Source organism: Empidonax traillii, unplaced genomic scaffold (genome assembly GCF_003031625.1).
Source record: "Empidonax traillii isolate 1590-97213 ecotype Southwest subspecies unplaced genomic scaffold, ASM303162v1 scaffold1916:size58622, whole genome shotgun sequence".
Taxonomy (NCBI): Eukaryota; Metazoa; Chordata; class Aves; order Passeriformes; family Tyrannidae; genus Empidonax; species Empidonax traillii.
The window spans coordinates 34,393-55,513 of record NW_020957109.1 but is presented as its reverse complement, the minus strand read 5'-3'; the positions used below and the strand labels follow the sequence as shown (position 1 = coordinate 55,513).

At 43.4% G+C, this 21,121-nt stretch overlaps 2 protein-coding genes across 2 annotated transcripts in view; both read left to right on the top strand.

Annotated features, from left to right (window-relative positions):
- The window catches only part of MAML1 (mastermind like transcriptional coactivator 1), a 14,313-nt gene extending 3,068 nt beyond the window's left edge, over positions 1 to 11,245 (top strand). The window contains exons 2-4 of the mRNA XM_027909018.1: positions 1,628 to 1,897; positions 4,551 to 4,665; positions 6,829 to 11,245. Of these exons, the coding sequence (XP_027764819.1) occupies positions 1,628 to 1,897; positions 4,551 to 4,665; positions 6,829 to 7,820 (1,377 nt within the window). The 3' untranslated portion in view covers positions 7,821 to 11,245. The remainder of the gene's footprint in view (positions 1 to 1,627; positions 1,898 to 4,550; positions 4,666 to 6,828) is intronic.
- Positions 11,246 to 13,878: 2,633 nt separating this feature from the next.
- On the top strand, positions 13,879 to 20,695 carry LOC114071247 (leukotriene C4 synthase-like). The gene is made up of 5 exons (XM_027909017.1): positions 13,879 to 13,936; positions 17,422 to 17,521; positions 19,206 to 19,276; positions 19,997 to 20,078; positions 20,343 to 20,695. Exons 1-5 carry the CDS (start codon positions 13,879 to 13,881, stop codon positions 20,488 to 20,490), a joined length of 459 nt encoding a protein of 152 aa, XP_027764818.1. The 3' UTR covers positions 20,491 to 20,695.
- Positions 20,696 to 21,121: the final 426 nt, after the last annotated feature.

Genomic DNA, 21,121 nt, shown 5'->3' with positions numbered 1-21,121 from the left:
AGAGTTGGCTTGCTATAAAAAGCCCTGCTTTTGAAGAGAGGTGGAAGTGGGGCCTGCATTCCTGATTTCTTGGGTGTTCCTTGGGGCTTTTCACTTCTAAGAATTTGTTATTGGTTAAGTCTCTGGGGATTGGGGAAGCATGGGATAGGAGAGAAATACATAATTAAGAATGAATAATAGTAATATTTGTCTGCTTGAAGCATATGCTTCAGAATTTCCTGTAAATGAAAATTCCAGATGGTGCTTCTTTGCCTGGTATATAACTGATACTACAGGTATGCTGCAGGTGAAAATTTATGTAGTGGGTGGAGGTATAAATGGAAGTGTAAACTCATTGGGATTCTGTAACGTGTTCCTGCAATGCACACACAAGAGGGCTTGTTGAGAGAAAAGGTCTTTGTTACAAGGATTAAAGCTCCTCCAGCAAAAGCTGTTGGAGATCCAACTCTAGTCATATGTTCTCTCAGCAAAACAAAAAAAAACTGTGATAAAGATCTGATTAGTCTGTGATAAATACCACACTGGTGTACAAATAAAATTTGACATCAATGTGTAGTTCATAAAGTACAAAAAAATGAACCTTTTTAAAAGCTGGCAGAAGTAACAGTCTAACAACATTTTGATGGAAGGAGAAGAGTGGAGACAATTGTGTGTCACATCTCCCCCTCACTGGAAAATATGAGGGTGACCTTGCATCTACACTGCCACACTGGCACCAGATTAACAGAAATACTGCTGAAAGCTTCTGGAGAATTTCTCAAAAGCTTGCACATAGAACAACTTAGCACAGCATTGCTTATATTTGGCTCATGATTTCTTATGGAACTGCAGGGTGAGAACCAACAGCTGAACCCATCAGCTGAATTCTGAACTTGAACGCAGTATTTATGTGTGCAATTAGAGGTGAGGCTGAACTGTGCTTAAAAATTATGAAAATTGTCAAATTTCAGATGGATTTGCGGGTACAAAGAGGACAGTACCGGATCTTGAATAATAATCATTCTGTGTTATTTTTGCTTCTCTCACGTTCCAGCCTTAAAAAGAAATAGCAGACTTAATGAAAAATTAATAATATCAGGCCTGTCTCTAGTAGTATTTTTGTCTGTGGAATATAGTGATGGTTTGATTGCTGGAAAAATCTGTTGAGACCCATTTTGACGAGTGGAAACCTTCTCCCCTTCACCTGCGAACAGTAAATGGTCTGATACCAAAAACCAGCAACTTTAGGAGGGCCAACAAACACCTGTTGAGTTAAATGTTGACAGAAGAGGCAGGATTTAAATAGAAATAAAATATGATGAAAGTTTAAAATTTAGTGTTTGAAAAGCTGCTTCTAAAGTAAACTGAAGCTGGTGTTTTTGAAGTACCTGGCGGAGCAGAAGCACACAGAGCTACACTCACCTGTCTGAGCTGGAGTTTGGGAAGTACTTTGAGACTGGAGTTAAAAACCTCTATTCCTAACTCTTATGGAGCTTCAGACTGTACCTCTGAACTGTCAGTTCTCTGTCTGGCATTGTTATAGATGGGTGTTTGGCTGTCTTTAATCAGCTGAACTTCCATAACGAGCTTCACGAGTGGGGAAGCTGCTGCATTTCTGTAACTCTGTCACTTTTCCCACATTCCACAGGATCAAAACCCCTCTCCGAACGTCCCTCGCGTTCCCGTCTCTGTCCCGGGCCCTGGTGTGGGTGCCCAGGCTCCAAACGTCTCCATGGCAGGGAACCACAGCAACTCAGCTTATCTCAGCAATCAGCAGCAAGCAGCAGTGATGAAACAACACCAACTGCTGATGGACCAGCAGAAGCAGAGAGAGCAGCAACAAAAGCACCTGCTCATGGAGCAACAGAAGCAGCAATTCCTCATGGAACAGAGGCAGCAGCATCTGCTGGCAGAACAGGTGAGAGGGGCCAGCAGTCTGCTTTTTTAATTTGTGCTAAATTGCTTTGGTGCATGAAACAGCATTTGGTGTTTTAGAGTCAGAGAAGGGTTTGGGTTGGAAGGGACCTTGAAGATCATCCAGTTCCAAAGCCCCTGCCATGGGCAGGGACACCTTCCATAGACCAGGTTGCTCCAAGCTCCATCCAACCTGGCCTTGGACACTCCCAGGGATGGGGCAGCCCCAGCTTCTCTGGGCAACCTGTGCCAGGACCTCACCACTCCTACAGTAAATAGATTTTTTTATCACCTGGAAATATCCATTAAAATAGGGGACTCAACTGAGGTGACAGAAAAGCCCCTTCAGTTCTGGAGACAGTGTAGATAAAACCTAGTAGTGTTTTTTAGAAAATTGAGTATATGAGTGAGTATGAGTGTTGGCAAAGGTATGTTTTTGAGATCTGGGTTAAAACAATTTGAACTGAGGGAATACTGTGGTGGAATTACATTATCAAAGACTAAAAGACATAGAATGCCCAAATCATGAATATAATCGTATTTTCTGTACAGGTTCTGTGATCTCTGAACTTAAAATACTTTTTAGTAATTCCTTCAGTCTTTGCTGACTTTTATGTTAACATCAAATGTCAGATGTGACTAATCATTACTCTCCCGAAATGTTAACAAACAAGTATTCTTTGAGAGCAGGTGGGGAGAAGGCAAATATGGGGTGTGACCTCCTGCCTTTACATCACTGGTGGATGGTGAAGAGCTCGGTTAGAGCTTCGGGCTGTGGCCCGGTAGGTTTCCTTAGCTCATTAATTGACCTGACAGGTGTCAGACCTCTCTGAACAGTGGGGTGGTGTAGCAGACAGGGTGATCAGTAGCATATCTCAAACACGGGGATGAAATGGGTTTTTTCCTACCTTTTTGCCTTTGCTTGGCCAGCACATGTTGCTGCAGTAAATACCAGTAATATGAAAATACTTAATTTATGCCCTAGTTATGGTAACCACACCATAACTTCTGTAACTTCCCTCTTTGCACAGTGATGCTGGGACTCTGGTCCCAGATAAGGAGCAGCTTTGCTTTGGAGCCTTAGATGCTGCATTTGCCACATTTATTGTCATTGTGCTGCCCAGTCAAGCTAGATCTCATTAGCACTCTAATTTGATATTTATTTCTTTGAATACACGTGATACTGGATGTAGTTTTACAAGCAGATTGCTGAATCTGTTGATCTCTATTTTACAGGAGAATTGTAGTTTCAGGTAGCCTCAGTGCCTTTCCCTGCTACTCTAAAACTGTCTTTGCATTTGGCATTCTACCTTTTTTTTTTTTTTTCCCCAAGCCAGCTTCTGCAGTTCTAGGCTTCTCTCAGAGCTATGGCATCTCTTGTTGGCTTCTGTGGTCAGCCTTTTTCAGGTCTGACTGGTCCTGCAAGCAGCAGGTCCTCTCTGTCAGGCAGCCTGCCCTCCTCATTCCTCTGCGTGTTTCAACAGCTCCGGAGCTGCCGAATTTTCAGGAGGGTGGTAGCGATGTGTATCTTGCCCTTTGTTCAAGTCTCTTCTCTAAAGGCTTCTTGCTTGTATCTTTTACCCCAGTGCTCTTGGAAGAGAATTTCGACCCCCTTCTGTGCTCTGTGTAACATTTTGGATAAGTAGGTGGTTGTGCATTGTATCACTACTTGATTACAGAATTTCAATCTGATTGAGGGTGCCTGGGGAAGAAGAGCCAGAAATACTGTTCCTGATGGGTTTTATATTGTAACAGAAGCCATCTGGCTGTAACCCTGTCACTATCTGAGGATGCTGTTAGTACATCCACATTCCCCCCAATATTTTAAATTTCATTTTTTCCCCAGAAGTTCCTAATAGAAAACTTGATTGGTTTACTTTTCAAACATTTTTATCGTAAAATAAGTACGGGTTGGATGTGCTTTTAGAGAGGCACAGCTGTTTTGTGACATGAGTTGGCTTTGTTTCAGTTGGTTGGTGCATTGTTAAGAAAGTGGTTTTAAACAATGGTTACAAAACTTCTATGGCTTCTGTTATGGACTTGATTCTGCAGTTTTCCATAATCTTCTTGGAAAACCTGTGGTGTATTAGAATTTCGGTTTGTGTATATTTTTTCATGTTTGCAAGCAAGGACTAGAAAATATTTACATCCTCACTCTTCACTTTTCTGCGTAATACTGTTGATATTTCTGACTTGCACTTTTATTGATTTCTAAAGGGAGTCTAAAATAAATTGATTTGGGGATAAAGAGCAAAAATGCATGTGTGATTTTTTTTTTTTTAAACACACTTGCTTTTGCTCTTTTTGTACCTGTACCTGTTTTTGTCCTTTAGAATATTGCTAAAAATTTCTATTGATTATATTACTGATAAAAAGACTAACATCTCAGATTTTCAATGTTTAAAGGGCTTCAGACATACATGGCAGTAACTCCTGTAGTGCATGTTGCTGTCTCAGAGTTCCTGGTCTTGTCACTCATCAGATTAAATTGACTGTTTGAGCCTTTGGAACAAAGGTCTGAAGTGACCTTTTGATTGCAGAAGCCCTTTTGATTACCAGCTCAGCATAAAAGTATGCAGATCACTTGTTTTTATCCAAGATAGCCTCAGAAAAAGCTTGACATGGTTTTTGATTGTCCTGCTTTGGACCTTTCTTAGGAGAAACAGCGGCAGCAGCAGGAGCAGCAACTGCAGCGGCACCTGACTCGGCCTCCTCCCCAGTACCAGGATCAACCACAGAATCCATACCAGCAACAGGTTGGACAGTTCACAGGTGAGTAAACACAGCAATTGAAATAATGGCAGAAAAAAATATCAGGAGTAAAAAACAAGCTGTCTTTAAATTACCCGGATTGGATGGCTTTTAATTAATTTATTACAGCGCCTTCCCACGTCACTGTGCCTCAAAACCTCTTGACCTGTACTGTGATTCAGTTGCAAATTAACAGCTTCCCGTGCCCCAGATATCTGGGACATCTTAAGCTTCTGCTTCTTAAATGTTTTTTGGAAATGAGTAAAATTCTTAAATGCCTTCATTGTTCTGAAGGCCTTTTTTATACTGCTGCTTCCTTTTATGGGTTGTAAGTTGTTCTTAACTTTGATATACTAGGATTCAGGTTTGGTGTTTTTTTACTTTTTTTGTATTGAAGCCTGACATGGCTACTGCCTGTACCTATCACAGGCCCTCATTAAAGAAAAATAAGTGGTGTATTATTTCTCTCATCTGCTAGGATGAGTTTAAAATTCTCTGCCATTCTTATCCCTGCTGCCTTTAGAAGGGAATGCAGTTTGAGTTCTCTTCATTACATTTTAGTGTCCTGCGCAGGGTTTTTTTGGTAGGAGAAGCAGCTTGGTATGTCCTCAGTATATTGACTGTTTAATAAAAGATGTTGTTAACTGTTAAGCTGGAGTAGCTTCAAAAATGTGGAAGAACTAGAGAACAATAAAAGTTCATCTCCTTACCCGGGAAATCCTTACCTGACGGGGCATCAAGAAGCCACTTGTCTTTTCTCTAAACTTAAAATACAAAGAAGTGCAAATTCCCTTCATTTTGTTTCCTTACTCTCTGTATTCCTGCAGAAATAAATACTGAAGGGAAAAGATGCAAATGGAAATGTGATACCTTCATCCTGACAGTGTTTGTTACTGTGCAGTGTCTGGTAGAGCTACGACTGTTTTGTTACTCAACTGAAAAAGCTTGATGCCAGTACAAAAGGATTGTGTGCTAACTCAGGGATCTGTACCATCCTTCAGATATCACCCTGAAACATTTTTTTCTCCTGTCACTTTTCTACAGAAACATAGTGTACAACTGTTACAAATACAGTGGGATTTGCTATAATGAACATCAGTATTACTGAAGTAATTTTTCCCTTATAATTATGACTATTTTTTATACCTCACGTCCCAGTATGTGACTACCTTTTCACTGGAAGTATTCTTACTGTGAGACTCTTCCTCCACTCATCCACTCCCCAACACTGGTGTTTTTATGGTGTGCTTTGCTGATAATTAAGTCAATATAATTTGAATTCTATTTGAATTTTTGATAATTCAGTTTTTATTCAAATATAATGTTTATAATAATGGAAATCCAGTACTCATCAGCTATCTTAAAATATGCAAAAATTCATCACCTTACTTTTTGGTTTGAAAGTAGAGAAAGTGCTCATGTAGGTAGGTTTTGTCAACTGTAACGAGTGGGAGGGGTGTTATATGCATTACACTTCACAGTGCTGGTCTGCTTTTTTTGCTTCAAGTAGGGGGCTGTTTCTTCCACAGGAAGAAACTTTTAAACTGAGGATTTACAAGAACAAAGGAGTTTTTTGATTTGCTGAGAACACGTTTTTGCAAATCACCTTGCTTGGTTATCAGCATTGTGTATTAACATAGCAAATATTTCGCTGTGGAAATCAAAAAGATACCTGACCAAAAATTTCTGCTATATAAATTTCTACTATATAAACAGTAGAAATTCCTGGAATAGGGGAGAATGGAGAACTGGCAACCCTAGAGGTGTATGATAAGAGATACACAGTGTATGCATGGAATGACTGGCTGTGTGTGCAGTAAGTGGTATTTTTAACAGCTTAGCAAATTGTGCAGGCACTTCAAAGTGTGTGTATTTACCTTTGTTCACAAAGAAATATCAGAGTCCTGCCTTTAAAGTCCTAATTTTTTTAAAATTGATGATGCTGAGCTCTTAGAAGTGGTATTCAGATTTTTTTAGGACATTGGCATATCTGTGTTTGGGATCAAGGTGGAGATGCTAACTGGAGTAACAGTTGACACTCTTTAATTAAACTCCTGCTGGTTGAAGAGGTTGGTTTATAGACATGAAGCTGCACCTCCGTTCTGAATTGTTGTGCCTACAAGCCTGGCTTGGCTCTGGTTGCACCAAGATATTTAATGTACAAAATACTTCTTTGTGTTTCAGGGTCATCTTCAACCATGCCTGGGGTCAGTAATTTAGGACAGTCCAGCTCCAGCAGCCCACGGATGTTTCCTCAGACGCCGAACATGATTCAGATGGGACCTGGACACACTCCTGTTCCTCCACTCCAGTCGGGCTCCAGTCAGCAGGACCGGGGGGTGACTCAGTATCCCAATATGCAAAACATTCAGCGCGGGGGATTGTACAACCTGGCGTCTGGGATGACACAGATGGTTCCCCAGCACACAGCTCCAAGTGCCAATGGACAGACTCCCATGCAGAGACAGGGCAGCTTGGGCCAGGGCAGTGCTGTTCCTGCTGCCTATGGGCAGAACACCTTAGCAAACTCCAGTATTTCCCAGCAGCACAGTAAAGGTGCACTGAATCCAACCTTATCTAAGCCACAGATGGCAAGAGTACCAGCTGCTATGGGGGCTCAGAATCCATCTTGGCAGCACCAAGGTATCCCTAATATTAACAACCAGACGCAAGCAAACAGTGGCTTAGGACCATTTACTGCCAACTCCTCTTTCCACATGCAGCAGACTCATCTAAAGATGTCCAACCAACAGTTTGCCCAGGGAATGCCTCAGGTAAGCCTAAGCACCAGCAGACCCATGACCTCGATGAACGCTGCCGTCTCTGGGCAGATGTTGTCATCGTCTTTGGGTGCACAGCCCCGGACAAACCCACCTACGCAACAGCAGGTACCCTCACAGCAAGTGCTGCCTGGCATGAACCAGACTGTGCCAGACCTGAATGCTTTCAACCAGAATCCAAATCAGCAAATGCCCAACAGAGGAAACCTGCACTGTAGCCAAGGGTACCCCGTGAGGACGACCAGTCAGGAGCTGCCTTTCGCCTACAGCGGCCAGTCAGGCAATAATGGACTTCAGAACTTAACTGGTGACACAGAGCTGATAGACACTTTGCTGAAAAACAGGACTTCAGAGGAGTGGATGAACGATTTGGATGAGTTGTTAGGAACTCATTAAAATGGGGCCGGGGTTGGGGGGGTTCTACTTTTTTTAATTATTTCGTGACATATAAACAACACTTGGACCAAAAAAAAAAACAAAACAAAACCTGTGGCATTGAGGAGACTTGCAGGCATTAGAGGTAAAATGGTTGGGAAAAAGACTGGAGCTGCTTCTCAATGGGTGTTGACACACGGTCACGGTGCACCAAGCGGGTCTGCAGGAGGAGTGCACGTTATCTGGGGTCTCTGAGGAGTCGCACACTTGAACAGGTCAAAAAAATAACTGTGTCCTAGCCAGCCTTCCAGAAATCTCACTTGCAGTGTTCTGAGACTTCAGTTTTTTTAATTATTTAAAAAATAAACCGAAAATTCCACAGAAATAGTGCAGAAAGAAAGCAAATAGTTGCACAAATCGTGTTTAGGGCTTAGTCTGCAGCTATTACTTGCAATAATTATTTGTTTGTAGCTTTGACATGTTGTTATAGTACTGTCCATCCAAACTTCTGAGTTTTTATTTGAGAAGAGGCTGTTATGCACCTGAGTACGCTTGCAAAATGTTTGGAGTTGTTTCTTTTCCCCGTTGCTGAAGCATGTGCCTGTACTCTCAGTAAGCAAGTGGTATTTCACAGTAAATATATCTAGATGCTGGTAATAGATGAGAGGAAGTATTAAAACCTGGCCAGTTAGTCTAGACAGTCATCTTCCTTCATAGATTGTAGTCTTTTAAGCTGCAGTTTGCACTCTGTTGTAGAGAGGCACAGTTCTTGGCTTGTACCTTGCTGTGTTTAAAGGGGGAATTTCTCCTGGAAGAACTTTTAAACTATAGTAGGTTTAACGTGAACTGTAAAGCCATTTACTTTGCACCTGTTTCTTCATAACTTATTTCCAAAGGTAGTTGTATTTAAATGAAGGCTTTGCTTCATGACAGCTCATCTAGTTTTCTTTGTTGTAAAAGGTAAAACTGACTTTTGAGATCGGTTCGTTCCCCGAAGTTAGTGACGCGTTAGTAATGAGCACAAGACTTTGTCACTTCAGGATAAAAATGAGGAAAAAAAGAATTTGGCTGGGAAGTGGAAAGTCCTTACGAGCAATAATAGCACAGGCAGCCTGGGAGAATACTTGTATCAGGGTTGCTCCAATATGGAAGTCTCCCCCTTTAAATACTCTGGTTTTTTTAATACTGGGTTACGAGTTTGATAATCTTTCTATAGTCTGGTGGATTTACTTCTTTAATATCCCTTGAAGCAGAGGCTGGTTCTTCAGCTTAGCCCAAGGAGACCTCTTATCCATATGTTGGGATTGGTCCCAGAAAGGACAAAACACAGTGGGAACAGTCAGTGTTCCAAAGTCCTTACTCTCTACCAAAAAATCCCTTATCCACCAACAAACCACCTTGCCTTAACCTTTATTTTAAAATGAAAATAAAGTTGAAAGCTTTTGTTTTAAATGCACAAATACCTCTTCCCTTTCTAAATCTACTTTCTTGGAAAGCTCCTTTAAACTTTCTAACCAAACCCAGCGTTGTGATTTTCAAGCAATTTCCTTCAGCACAGACTGGCTTCTTCAGGAGTTTTCTGCACTGCAGAGTTTTGTGAGAGAGAGTTTTTTCCAGAGGGTGTGAAGGGAAGTGAAAGATATCATTGGTTTCAAAGAAGGAAAATGTTTTACTGTATCTGCAGCTCCTTTATGAGACAATTTGCACTTTTAAAAACTGCTTTTTTTAACACTAATACTTTAACCCTTTCCAAATATGCATGGAACATGGTTTGTGCAGCACACTTACCTAGTGTGGATGAATTCTGCTCTGTTGATCAGATTTGCTGTTGTATCATGTTGAACTGTTGGTGAAAGATGTGCATTGATCAGTGGATCCCACCCTTCAAGAGTGGATAAAACTTCCCTGAAGCAGGCTTAATCCCTCCTAGAGCTTTTGAAAAGGTAACATTAAGGTTCTCTTCGGATGGGAAGACAGAGGTGTTGGTGACTTTGCCTGTTGACACTTCTGATATTTTCTAGAATAAGTATTTGAGATGCAAATATATGATGCTAACTCTTCTTATTCTGGCAATCTAAGAGAAGAGCTTGTGAGCTTGGTTTACTTTGAAGTTAAACCAAAACCTGGTCCAAGGTAAGTGTCATTAGAAGATTATAGATATAAACTAGCAATGGCAGGGGAAGGAGCGTTTGCTGTATTTTTATTTTTAAGGGTTAACTTTGCACCAGTGTGCCTTCCCTTCCTGTCGGGGGTGCTTGGGACCTCAGTTTCAAGTGACATCCTTCAGTGTCACTAGTTTTCTCTCCCCCTTACAAACACTTGACAGAAATAACAGGGTAGTAGGATTCAGCTTTTCTTCCTTCCCTGTTAAGGTTGTGGTGAAATCTGCTCTGTTTTCTGGTAGATTTTGCACACGAGCTTTGTTCTGAATAAGTCAAAATACAATCCATCCAGTTGTGATTTCTTAATTGGAGGAAAAGAACATCTGCTGTTTGCATTATTACTACCAAAAAGGCAATCCAGCTGTATGTCCAGGAAAATGCAGATGTGCTCTTTTCCTCCACTGTTTCTGGAAGCTAAGGTGGATATTGCCCTGCTTGACCAGAGGGTTTGTTCAGGAAGGTGTCTGGATTTGATGACAGGGCCTTTTCATGGTACTGTTGGAGTAAAATTAAGTGTGATTCGAGGAAAACTGGCTTATAATGCCCATTGGTCTCCATGTGTGAACGGGATCCAAACAGCCCTGGCTTCTGGCCTGGGTCCTGTCCACGCAACGCGGTCGGACCGTTGGGAGTGCGGTGCCACTGGAACGAGGTTGGAACAGTTCAATGGAAATGAAAACACGGTTTTGATGTGCACAGGTGCATGGGAAGGGCTGGGCTCTGCCCTCATGCCCTGTAACAAGTCTCTCAATGCACTCGGGCTCTCCATTTGCTGCAGCTTCAGAGCAATAAAATGCGTCTCCCCTGAACCGAACCCAGCCGGCCGCCCATGGCTTTATTTATAAACTGCGGTGTTGGTTGGGCAGGCAAGGTGAGAGTGTCACTGTGCAACATCCACTGCCTTCCAAAAACCACCATTCGATTGAAAAGGGTGCTCAAAATTTTGTTATACACATTTCCTTTGTGTAAATAAATGTTTACAATTTTATATTAAAGATTTGAATAAGAGTTAGATCTTCTGACTGTATATTTTTTACTTTTTATAGATTTTAAAACTATAATTCTTTATATATGTGTTTTGGGGGGTATTATGGTAAGTTTTATGCTTGTAAATGGAGAACAGTTGAATTTGATGCTAACCTTTATGAATTTTTGTCATTGAAATGTATAAAGAGTCCATTAATCCCCTTATTCTTTTACTGCAATTACTGGTGCACACCAAAAAGAAATCCTTCACTTCTGTTTTATCATTATAAAATAAATATTTTGCTAGTGTATTAAACATACATGGTGTGACTATACATTTGTGTGAGCCGAGCAGAGTTCAGCGTTGTCATTCCTAGTGAGATGGTTCCTTCCCTTCATCCCAACACACAGTTTTGCTCAGCCTTGTGCTAAGGCTCAAATTCTGCTGCTGTGTCTTACCAATTCTTGGAGTTTCAGAAAGCCCATTTAAACAGGCCAGAACTGGATAAAGGGGCCTTAGAAAACTTTACTTTGCAAATGAGGCTTTGTGCTGCACCCACTGCTTCCGGGCTATTTTTTTTTTTCCCTTTTTTTCCCTTTTTTTTTTTTTTTGGAATGCAGTTGTAGACCTTAAGCTGGGAAATTCGGCCGCAGAGGTGGTTGTTGCCAGTGAAAAAGATGGTAATAACTCCCCGAGAGACCTCACATGTGCAAAATGGTAGAGTTCCAAAAATATGCCAGTTCCCTCAAAATAACAGCCCTTGGAGGTTCAAACTGGTTTCCTCGAGCCTTGTTTGATGCAGGCAGATGGCAACGCGCAAAAACCCAGCTGAGACAAAAATCCACACAGTCTGCAGGCATGAGTGGCTGTTTCTGAACGAGGAATGAAATACTGGCAGAAACGTGTGTGAAGATTTTGGCTTAAAGCTGGAAAAGTCCCTGAGCCACTGCACAGCTTCAGAGTTGAAGGATCATTCTCCAGGTATTGAAGTTGGGGTCTTAACCGTCCTCGTGTTGTGTTCGCAGCCCCAGCTCGGAGCCTTCAGGTTCCCTCACAGCACCCTGACTTACCAGAGGGTATTTTTAGTGTATTCCTACTCCACAAAGTTTTGTGTTATGTTGGAGGGAGGAGGAGACCCGTAACTTCATAAGCTTATAAAGAACCAAATGTTATAATAAGTAACCCAGGATCAGCTGATTTCAGCCTGTGGGGATTTGTAAAGTTACTACTTAATTAACTTTATTGTCCCATTAAAAATGCTGCATTTCAGTTATTGTTGAGTAAACCAGGAATATCCCAAGCAATCCCCACTGAAGTGACATGTGTGTTTTTCCAAATATTTCAAGGAGTGAGTGACAGCTTGTGACCAACTCAGCCATTTGATGTTTTTTCCTTGATGCTGGTGTTTTTCCTGAGACTAATGTAATAATTCTGTAATGGAAGTGTTTTCTCAGGCCTGAATTGCTTGTTGAAATGGCATAAGCAGAAACAGAACTCCTGGTAACATTTCCCCTCTGAATTTATCCTGGGCACCCCAGATGAAATCTTGGGTCACCAGTAGGTTCATTTAAGGTTAATTGGTTTTTTTCTATTTCAATCTGAGTCTCGTGGTACCTTGAAGGTTTTGAAGCCACATCTTATGTGATGTTTTGTTTCTCTATATATGTGAGTGTTTTATAGAGAAAGGGAATGGTTTTGCTTTTTTACATGTGTGGTTATTCACAAAAAGTGTAACATTGGATATTTGAATTCATTAACAAGTTTTCAACTTGATGAGCTGTCACAATGGGGTTTTAGGGCGATGAAGAGTCAAACCAGAGCGAAAAACTTGCTTTGTCCCACCCCAGAGAAACTGTAGGTCTGGTATGTGCACAAATTCTGTACTGAGGGTTTGTGTTTGTGACTGAACAGAGACCAATGCAGTGGCTCAGCCATGTCCTGTGCCTTTTCACCAAAATTAACAGAAAGCCTTACTTGATAATGAATAATACCCTTTTTTTTTCTCCTTTTTGATTGTACAAGTTTTAAAGCCATCCATATGAAATTACTCAAAAACACAGGATAATGTTTTGAACTGATACATATTTTACTTTCGTGGAGTAAAGAAGGTACTTTCGGGGAAAGAAGGTACTCAGGGCTAAAATACTGCTGCTTTTCAAATTTTACATTTTACAGTTCTGATGTCAGTGTAATGTTTTTGAGGGTCTGTTTCGACATCCTCTGCTGCCTTCCATTTGGAACTGAGAACTTTTATTTTGTATGATAGCCAGGAAAAGATTTGAACTGCAGAACCTTAAAAACATAGGAAAACTGCAAAAGGTGAGTGCGTGCTAGAAAAGAACTTTATTCTTATTGGTAACCCTAGAACAGTAATCAGTAGGAGAAAATACCTGAATGCTCTTTTTAAAGTTACAGAACCCAGCAGCAGAATTAACTTATTCCAGCTGGAGTGCAGCAAACCTTCAACGTGGTCAACTCCACTGCTTGGAGTAAGAACAGAAGGTCAAGTCATTAATTTGCAAGTGCTTGTTAATAATTTTTACGACCTCTCACATAATTGAGATGCTTCAGAGCTCATTAAAACCAGCAACAAAAGGGCTGGAAAGAATTCCATCATCTTTCCCTTGCTGGCAACGTATAATCCAGTCATTGTGTAAAATCTGCAAATATAATTACAAGAATTTCACAGTTTTCCCGTGCAAAGCTTTTTGCTGTTCCATCATTCAGCAAAGGCCACTTGGCTGGAATAGACATTTTCTGGTGGCTGCCTGCTTTGGAAAACCCTGTGGTGTGGAGGGAGTTAAGGTGAGTTAAGGTGTGGTAGAGGAAACACCTGTGTCCGGGGAATAACTCAGTTCTGTTGAAGTGTGTGGTGTTGGGAGGGTGGGAGAGGGGTTTGGGGTGCAGTTCTACCCATCACACCTGGCTGGGGTTTGCTCCAGGCAGCACCATGAGGGATCAGATAGACCTGCTGGCCACGGTCACGGTTTTGGGAGTCCTGGAACAAGGTAAATTGCCTTTTATACAGTGCTTGGTAGTGTTGAGCTAGTTATGTCAAACTTTGAGGAACACGGTTCCTATGTTTTGCTTGGAGTCTCTGTGGAGTGAAAGCTGCTGTTTTCCCACATGTTAAAATGGTACAAATGTTTGGCCCTTCGTGGCAGAAGTGTCAGTGCCTGAGGGTGGTCGTTATTTAATAGGGGCTAGAACGATCTGCAACCCTCAAAGCCAGCAGGTAAATCTGTTAGACTTGATTTCAACAGAATGTTCTAAAATAGTTTGTGCCTGAATTTTAGCAGGCAATATATAACTTGGAGTGGCTGGAGGTAGCCAAAATGAAGGCAGGTCAGTAAGTGTGCTGATGGAGAGGCCAGTGTTCAGACATGGGATGTACAGAGAAAAGAGCCTCGTGCACACAGGCATTTCCCCACTGTGACCAGTATCATTATGTGTCCTTGCAGCTTAACTGCACAGAGCAGATGACCAGACAGCACAGTAATTTGGAAGCTAATGCGAGCCCTTCTGGTCAGAAATAGGCACAGACGTCTTCAAAGGAGCTCACTGACTTCTTGTAGTATAAACAGATGCGTTTACACCTTTTAGAGCGGTGTTGTTGCCAAGCTCTCTTTAATTGTGGGTCCTTTGGGCAAAGTCTGTCCCCCTTGGGCTTCAGGAGGGTCATGGAAGGGGATATTCCCCTACCTGAGGTGCGGATAGAGCCCCCATTGTATTAAAATCTTCACATTTCTATAAGGGAAGGTTTGTCTGTGGGATTTATTATTTCTGAATTAATTCACCATAGAGCTATCACACCTCTGCTTACAAATGGATGTGAATCACTGAGCAGCCTGATGTATTTTTAGCCATCAGATGATAAATCTCTTAGTGTAAGCATTATTTAAAACACAAATATGCCACTTGAAGAACAGAGTTCAAGATTTCTGAATTATCAGTAATTTCCACTCAGTTTAAAGGGAAATATCTGCAGCTACAAATGGAAGATGCTTCTGTATTCTGAATTTTTTTGTTGTTAAACTAAGTGGGAGTGAGGTAGCATTTAGTATGCAAAGAGAAGACATGGAGAAAACTTCAAATTGAGTTACAGAAATGCTGCTACGCCCTTTTCCTTTGGGCACCCCTCAGTAGCAAGTCCCTAGATAGCAGTTTTGTCTGAAATTTATCTCTTTTATGGGAACTTCAGGTATCTTTTTTAAAGGTTGAAGCCTTGGGCGTTTTACTTTCATGCTATGCAAACCCTACCCGTTTGTGAAGCCAGCAGGTAAACAGCGAGCACTGCCACCCTCCTGTCTGTGTTAGATTGGATAAAGCATCCTGGTTTTATGGTCCCTGCATGGGAAGCCAAGGAGCAGTGGCAAAATACTACGTGTTTTCCTTCTATCTGCTGATATGAAGTACGTGTTGCTCGTGTCACTGTGAGTCAGAGCTGTGCTGTGGCTTTCCTTGCGTATTTTGGGGGGACATTCTGTAGGTGAGTTACAGATCTGGGATTATTCTGAGCAGGTGAGCACTGAAGCACAGACAGGGGCTATACCTACGAATATTCCTCCATCACATCCTGGTGGAGGAGATGCAGTTTAATGGCTGAGCTTGGTTGGTTGATTTGTTATTTTTTCCTTAGAATTTTCTGGGAGCCCGCAGTTTCATGCTCAGTTGAGTGAAGCTCTGAGCTCAGAAATGTGCCCCAGCCCTGTGGTGAACACAGGACCACACAGCAGAATTACTCTACCCCAGGTTCCCCCCACCCTCCTTTATTTTATGGCTTCAAAGGAAAGGAAGATTATGCAATGTCACTGTCTGTCAGGCCCCACAGGGCTTGTTTGCCATGTTCACTCAAATGTGGCAGATAACAGCTATGATATGGTTTGACAAGTGTGTGGACATAATCAAATAGAGAAGGAAGAATATTTCCACTGAGGAGCAAAGTTCAGGGAGAGCTCGGTCCCTGCATGCCACATGGGAATCCACACAGGTGATTAACTTCGAGACATTAATCACAAAAAAAAATGGTTTGAAAGGTTCTGCAGGGTAGGTTGAACTCTTTTTCGCCCAAAGTCCATGCTGAGAAGGCTCATGCAGGGTGGGCTTTATGAACACATCATTCTGAGAACTGCTTTTGGGGACTGATTCTTCCCAAAAGGAAGAATCTCTCCTCCCTTCTCTGTCAGCACCTCTCATTTAGGGCTGGATCACTGTGGAAGACACTAGAACATGCTTAATGGTTTTAAAGTGTGTTCTTTGAGGAATGTCTGCATACTGAAATTACTAAAGTGTTGTGATACACAAGTCACATAGCATCAGATTATTTACATTTCTAATTCCCTTCTACATATGTTCTAATGCTTTTCTGCAGGCACACATCTTGTCTTTAATCTTGGAACATCTGTCCCTACTTCCCCTGCTCTATCCTGCTGTTTTGCTTTTATCTTTGTTACAGCAAGACAGTCCACAAGACAGGCCTTCCACTCTGGCTCCTTGTCTCTCTGTGTGATGCCCTGGAAATGTTGCTATGTGAGTTGCTATCTGCTATCCAAGTGTCTCAGTGACACTACCACAGCCACCAAAGTAATTGTTTTTATGATTTAATTTTCTCCTTTATGAAATCAGGAGTTTTCAATAAAATCAGTGTAGTGGTGCACCTAAATAAAAAACACTTGAAGCATCAGCAATCACCTATGGGAGTAAGAACTTTCAATAAACAGTCCAAATCTTCATGTTTTCATTGTTTTAAAGTGACTTTCCATGTCCTTTACAGATGTACAAAGAACTGGTGTAGCAGACACCAAGCCAGTGCCTCAGCCCAAACCCGGCATGGGCTCAGAGCAGGTATTGGCAGCACTTCTGCTTCTTGAACTGCTGGAGCCTTGGGGCTCCCCTGCAGGAAGGAAGGGGAAAAAATCATCACCCCTTTCCCCATTTCCTTTTGTTGCCATGGTTATGAACACCTCTAACTGACTTAATGGTGTCCCAGTGCCTGACAGCTTGGATGCTGCTCTGTGACGTGGACCATCCTTGTGTAAAAGCTTTGCACCCGCTAGGAATAGTGGAAAATGTTGTCCATCATTCCTGTCAGACTGGCTGAGGGTGTATGGATACTCTAAACACAAAATGCAAGATAAAGAAATAACTTTGTGATGGGAATGGACTTGGGGAGGTTTTATTGTTCTTTGCAGGCCCTGGTGTGTTTGTTCTGCTGGGGAGCAGCACCAAGGGCGTGAGACAATGCAAAGTGCCATCCAGCACCAGTGCTGTGCCAGGACAACCGAACCTGAGTTTAAAAATGTGAACATGAAAAAAACATTTAAAAATGAAACAAATGTGCATTTATACCAGGTCATGTGTGACAGCCCTGGATGTTGGACCCAGACCATATCGGCTCCTTTGTTCTAACCACTTGCTTGACTCCAAGCTAGATAAAGCCTTGCTAAACAAACACTGCTGGGCTCTTCTCATTGCTGTGTTGTTCTGTTTTCAGCCTATTTTGCACTGCAGGTGATCTATGCCCGTCGGAAGTACAAGATCTCCCCTCCTGAGACAGCAGGTCACCCTGAGTTTGAGCGGATCTTCAGAGCTCAGTAAGATTTTGGCTTTGTTGTGATGACTTTGTCTAGATATGACTTGAGTCAACTGTCACTGTCACGAGAGACTGGTCACACTCAAGTCTCCTTTTCACTTATTGCTACTGATATTAGATTTTTTTTTTTTTCAGTGCTCTGGGTGCAGAGATTGGAGTTCTGATTTGGAGCCCTTTGGCTGGGGTGTTTCTGTCCATCCATGATAATCCTCCTTCTGGCACCTTGAGGCGGCCAAATTACAAATTCGTGGCCGTATGAAAGGGGTGTGGAGCATTAATGCTCAGAATCATTAAATTTAATGCTACCACTGGCACCAAATCGTGAGAGCAGCTGAAGATATATTAATAACCTGACATTTGCCTGGAAGTTTTTGCCGTTGAATTGGAGCCTTGCTGGAAGAACCAGCTACGAGGGTGTTTTAATTTTTTCCCTCTCAGGAGCCATTGTGCTGTGAGAGTCAGCACTCGTGGGCCCATGCTGAGGGCTGTTTCTTTTTGCTCTGTTCCTATGGAGAGAGCAACGCTGGAGCTAAACTGGAAGCGTTCACAGAGCCCCTCGGCTTCCAGCAAGCACCAGATTCCGTCTTTCATCTCAGTCATCCTGTTTTGTAAAGCCATTGAAAGGAATTGGCCGGGGCTGGTTTGAAGGGTGGTTCCAGCACGGCGCTAAATGCTGAACAAAGCAGCTGCATTCCCTTGCCAGTGTGCAGGAAACATTTATGGTGTGACAAAAACACCCCCTTCAGTCCTTCTGTGGTGCCATGGAAGGCCAGCCTGCACGGAGGCATCAGCCTCACTCTGCTGATGAGGCTTTTTAATTAAATACTTTACTGTTAAATGTGTGTTAACCGAGTCGTGCCACGGGCCGTGGTGTGCTGGGAAGCCCTCTGCTATGGTCTGCAGAGAAGGTCACCTCAGGGAACTCAGACTTGAAAACGTGTTGCCTCTTTGTGGGTTTTCCCCCCTATTTTTCCCTGTGGAAAAGCGTTCAAATGGATAATTTGATATATACATATATATTAAAAAAAAAAGGAAAAATGGTATTGATGCATTACTCACTTGAGGAAACCTGGCAACCTTCCCTCACCGAGGCTCAAGCTCTATTTGCAGCATAAGGTTCTTCAGACTTATTCCAGCTCCCAGTTTGGCTCCATTCCCCATGAGTTGGTAAAGTTTTGGCCAAAATTAAGATTAATTTGCCTAGGGAATGGTAAAGTGTAGGAGAAACTGAGAAACACAACCAATGTCTTTAATAGCACAGCTCCCACCGTCCTTTCTTGCAAAAAATCTCTATTTTTGCCACTAAGGGAAAAAGGAAGAAGAAAACCTGGCTGCAGATCTGATCACTTTCTGCTGAATTTTTTCTGAGAGAAAGCTTTCTTGGACTGTGATTTGTGTGACATGCAAATTTGGGTGTCCAAGGGGAAGAGAACTCTCCTTCAATACTGACGAGGAGCCTCTCCCCCAGCAGCTGTAGGTGCAGCAGCTCTCTGGCAGTGCTGTGTGTGGGGACAGGATAGAGCCTGTCGGGGGTCCAGCAGAGACAAATCTCCACTTTAGCCATGGCTCGTCATTCCAGGGTTTTGGTTTGCTCTGATGTGTGTTTCCAGTTCCCTTCTCTGGCCTTGGTTAACCAGGCTCCAACATATGAGGCAGTTTTAACTCTCTTCTCTTGTTCTCACCAGGGCAAACTGCTCAGAGTACTTCCCAATCTTCGTTTCGCTCCTCTGGGTTGCTGGAATCTTCTTCCATCAAGGTAAGAGGCGTGGGGGGAAACCCTAAGCCACGTGCACAAACCAAAAAAGCCGCCTCAGTTTAAATCTCGTTGCAACTCAGACACTTTCTCTCTGTACCTGTGAGGCCGCTGTTTGGGGAAAGCAAAGTTCCTCTTTAACCAGATGGATCAAGGAGCACCTCAACTCCAGCATCCATGAAGCTGCTGGGAGCTGTTGAGCCTGTCTCCTGTCTGGTGGAGCAGGCACTGGCAGCCCTTGCTGCTTTGCCAGAGCCTGGCTGTCCCACTATGCTGCTTCTCTTCGATAAGGTCAGGCTGTCCCAGAGTGCCAGGGGGGCAGCAATCTGAGGCAAAGCTCCCACATGATACCCGAATTTCTATGTCAGGACGAGAAACCATAACCCAAACAGTTACTCATCCACTGTCTATGCTGTACCAAGTGAGTTCAGGGGCTTGGTTGCTGCCACAGGGGAGTTGCAAGGAAGGACCATGGAAGGGAGCGTTGCCAACCCAAGTCCAACTCTGGGGGGCAGAGAAGTTCATCCCTCACAAGAAGGGAAGGAAGAAACCCCATTTGAACTCCCACAGTGATTCAACTTAGTCCCTCTTGCATTTGGCTCTCGTGGCCATGCCCCATCTGTGATGGGAAGCAGGGCTGTGGGTGCCTGTGCTGGAATGCAGCCCTGGCAGTGTCCAGGGACCCCTGACCCTGTCAGAACTCGACTCCTCTCTCCCCCACAGGAGTGACTGCAGCATTTGGGCTGCTGTACCTCTACACCCGCCTCAAGTACTTCCAGGGATACGCCGTGGCTGCGCAGGGACGGTGAGTACCCAGCCCAGGCTGTGAGCACCCCACACCAGCCCAGGGGGGCTGGGGGCAGGACGTGGCCCCTGCAGCAGGTTTCCTTCCCACGGGTGGGACTGCAGGCAGATTTGTGTCACCTCCTTCTCCTGCCCCACGTGCTCGTGGCTGTGTCACCTCTTCCCTGACTGTCTCAAAGGAGGGTGGGGATGCCAAGCCCTGTGGGCACACTTTGTGTCCCAGATGGGCTGGCGGTGTCTGACCTGGGTGTTTTCTCCTGCCCAGCTTGGGACCACTGTACGCCAGTGCCTGGCTGCTCTGGCTGCTGCTGGGGCTGGCAATAGCTGGGCTCCTGGCACACTTCCTGCAGCCCCATTCCTTCACAAGGATGGCAGCACTGGCACAGCCCCTCCAGCAACACGGTGCCCAGTGAAAGGGGTCGTGGCTCTCCCAAAACCCACTGTTTACCCTCAGCTGGCACAGTCAGAGTGAATACCTCCCTGGCTCTGTGTTCCTTTCTGAAGGGAGGCTGATGCTGGCACTCCTCTGCTCTTCAGAGATCACAGGAAGCAAATGCTCCCCAGCCCCTGCTTCACTGCTGGGTTTTGTAGCACTGTCTGCTCTAAAATGCCTTTGGCTCTGCCTCGCGGAGCACAGATTGACCCCCGTGCTGTTGTCTGTCCTCCTTACTGCTGTAATGATCTGTGTTGGAAGGATCACATCATGGATGCACAAAAATAAATTGCTGTTCTCAGCAGAAATCACCTGTGATCGTCAAACGCGCTTGGGAACTGGTGTGAGAACATCTGAGGGCTGGGGACTGGGCTTCATAGGAAAAGCTGCTGTGATTAAAATTAACTGGAAAGGATGGGAAAACTTGTCTAAAACCATACCCAAATATTGGCAGAAAAGCCTGACTCTAGTGCTGAGGTCTGGTTTTGGCACTGACTTAATGACCTTGGCTTGGCCCTGACTTCATTTATCACCTACCCCCCAGTAGGACTTTGTGCTCTCTGGATTTCACTTTCCACTGCGAACTTGGGGTTGACTTGGGGGTGACTAGA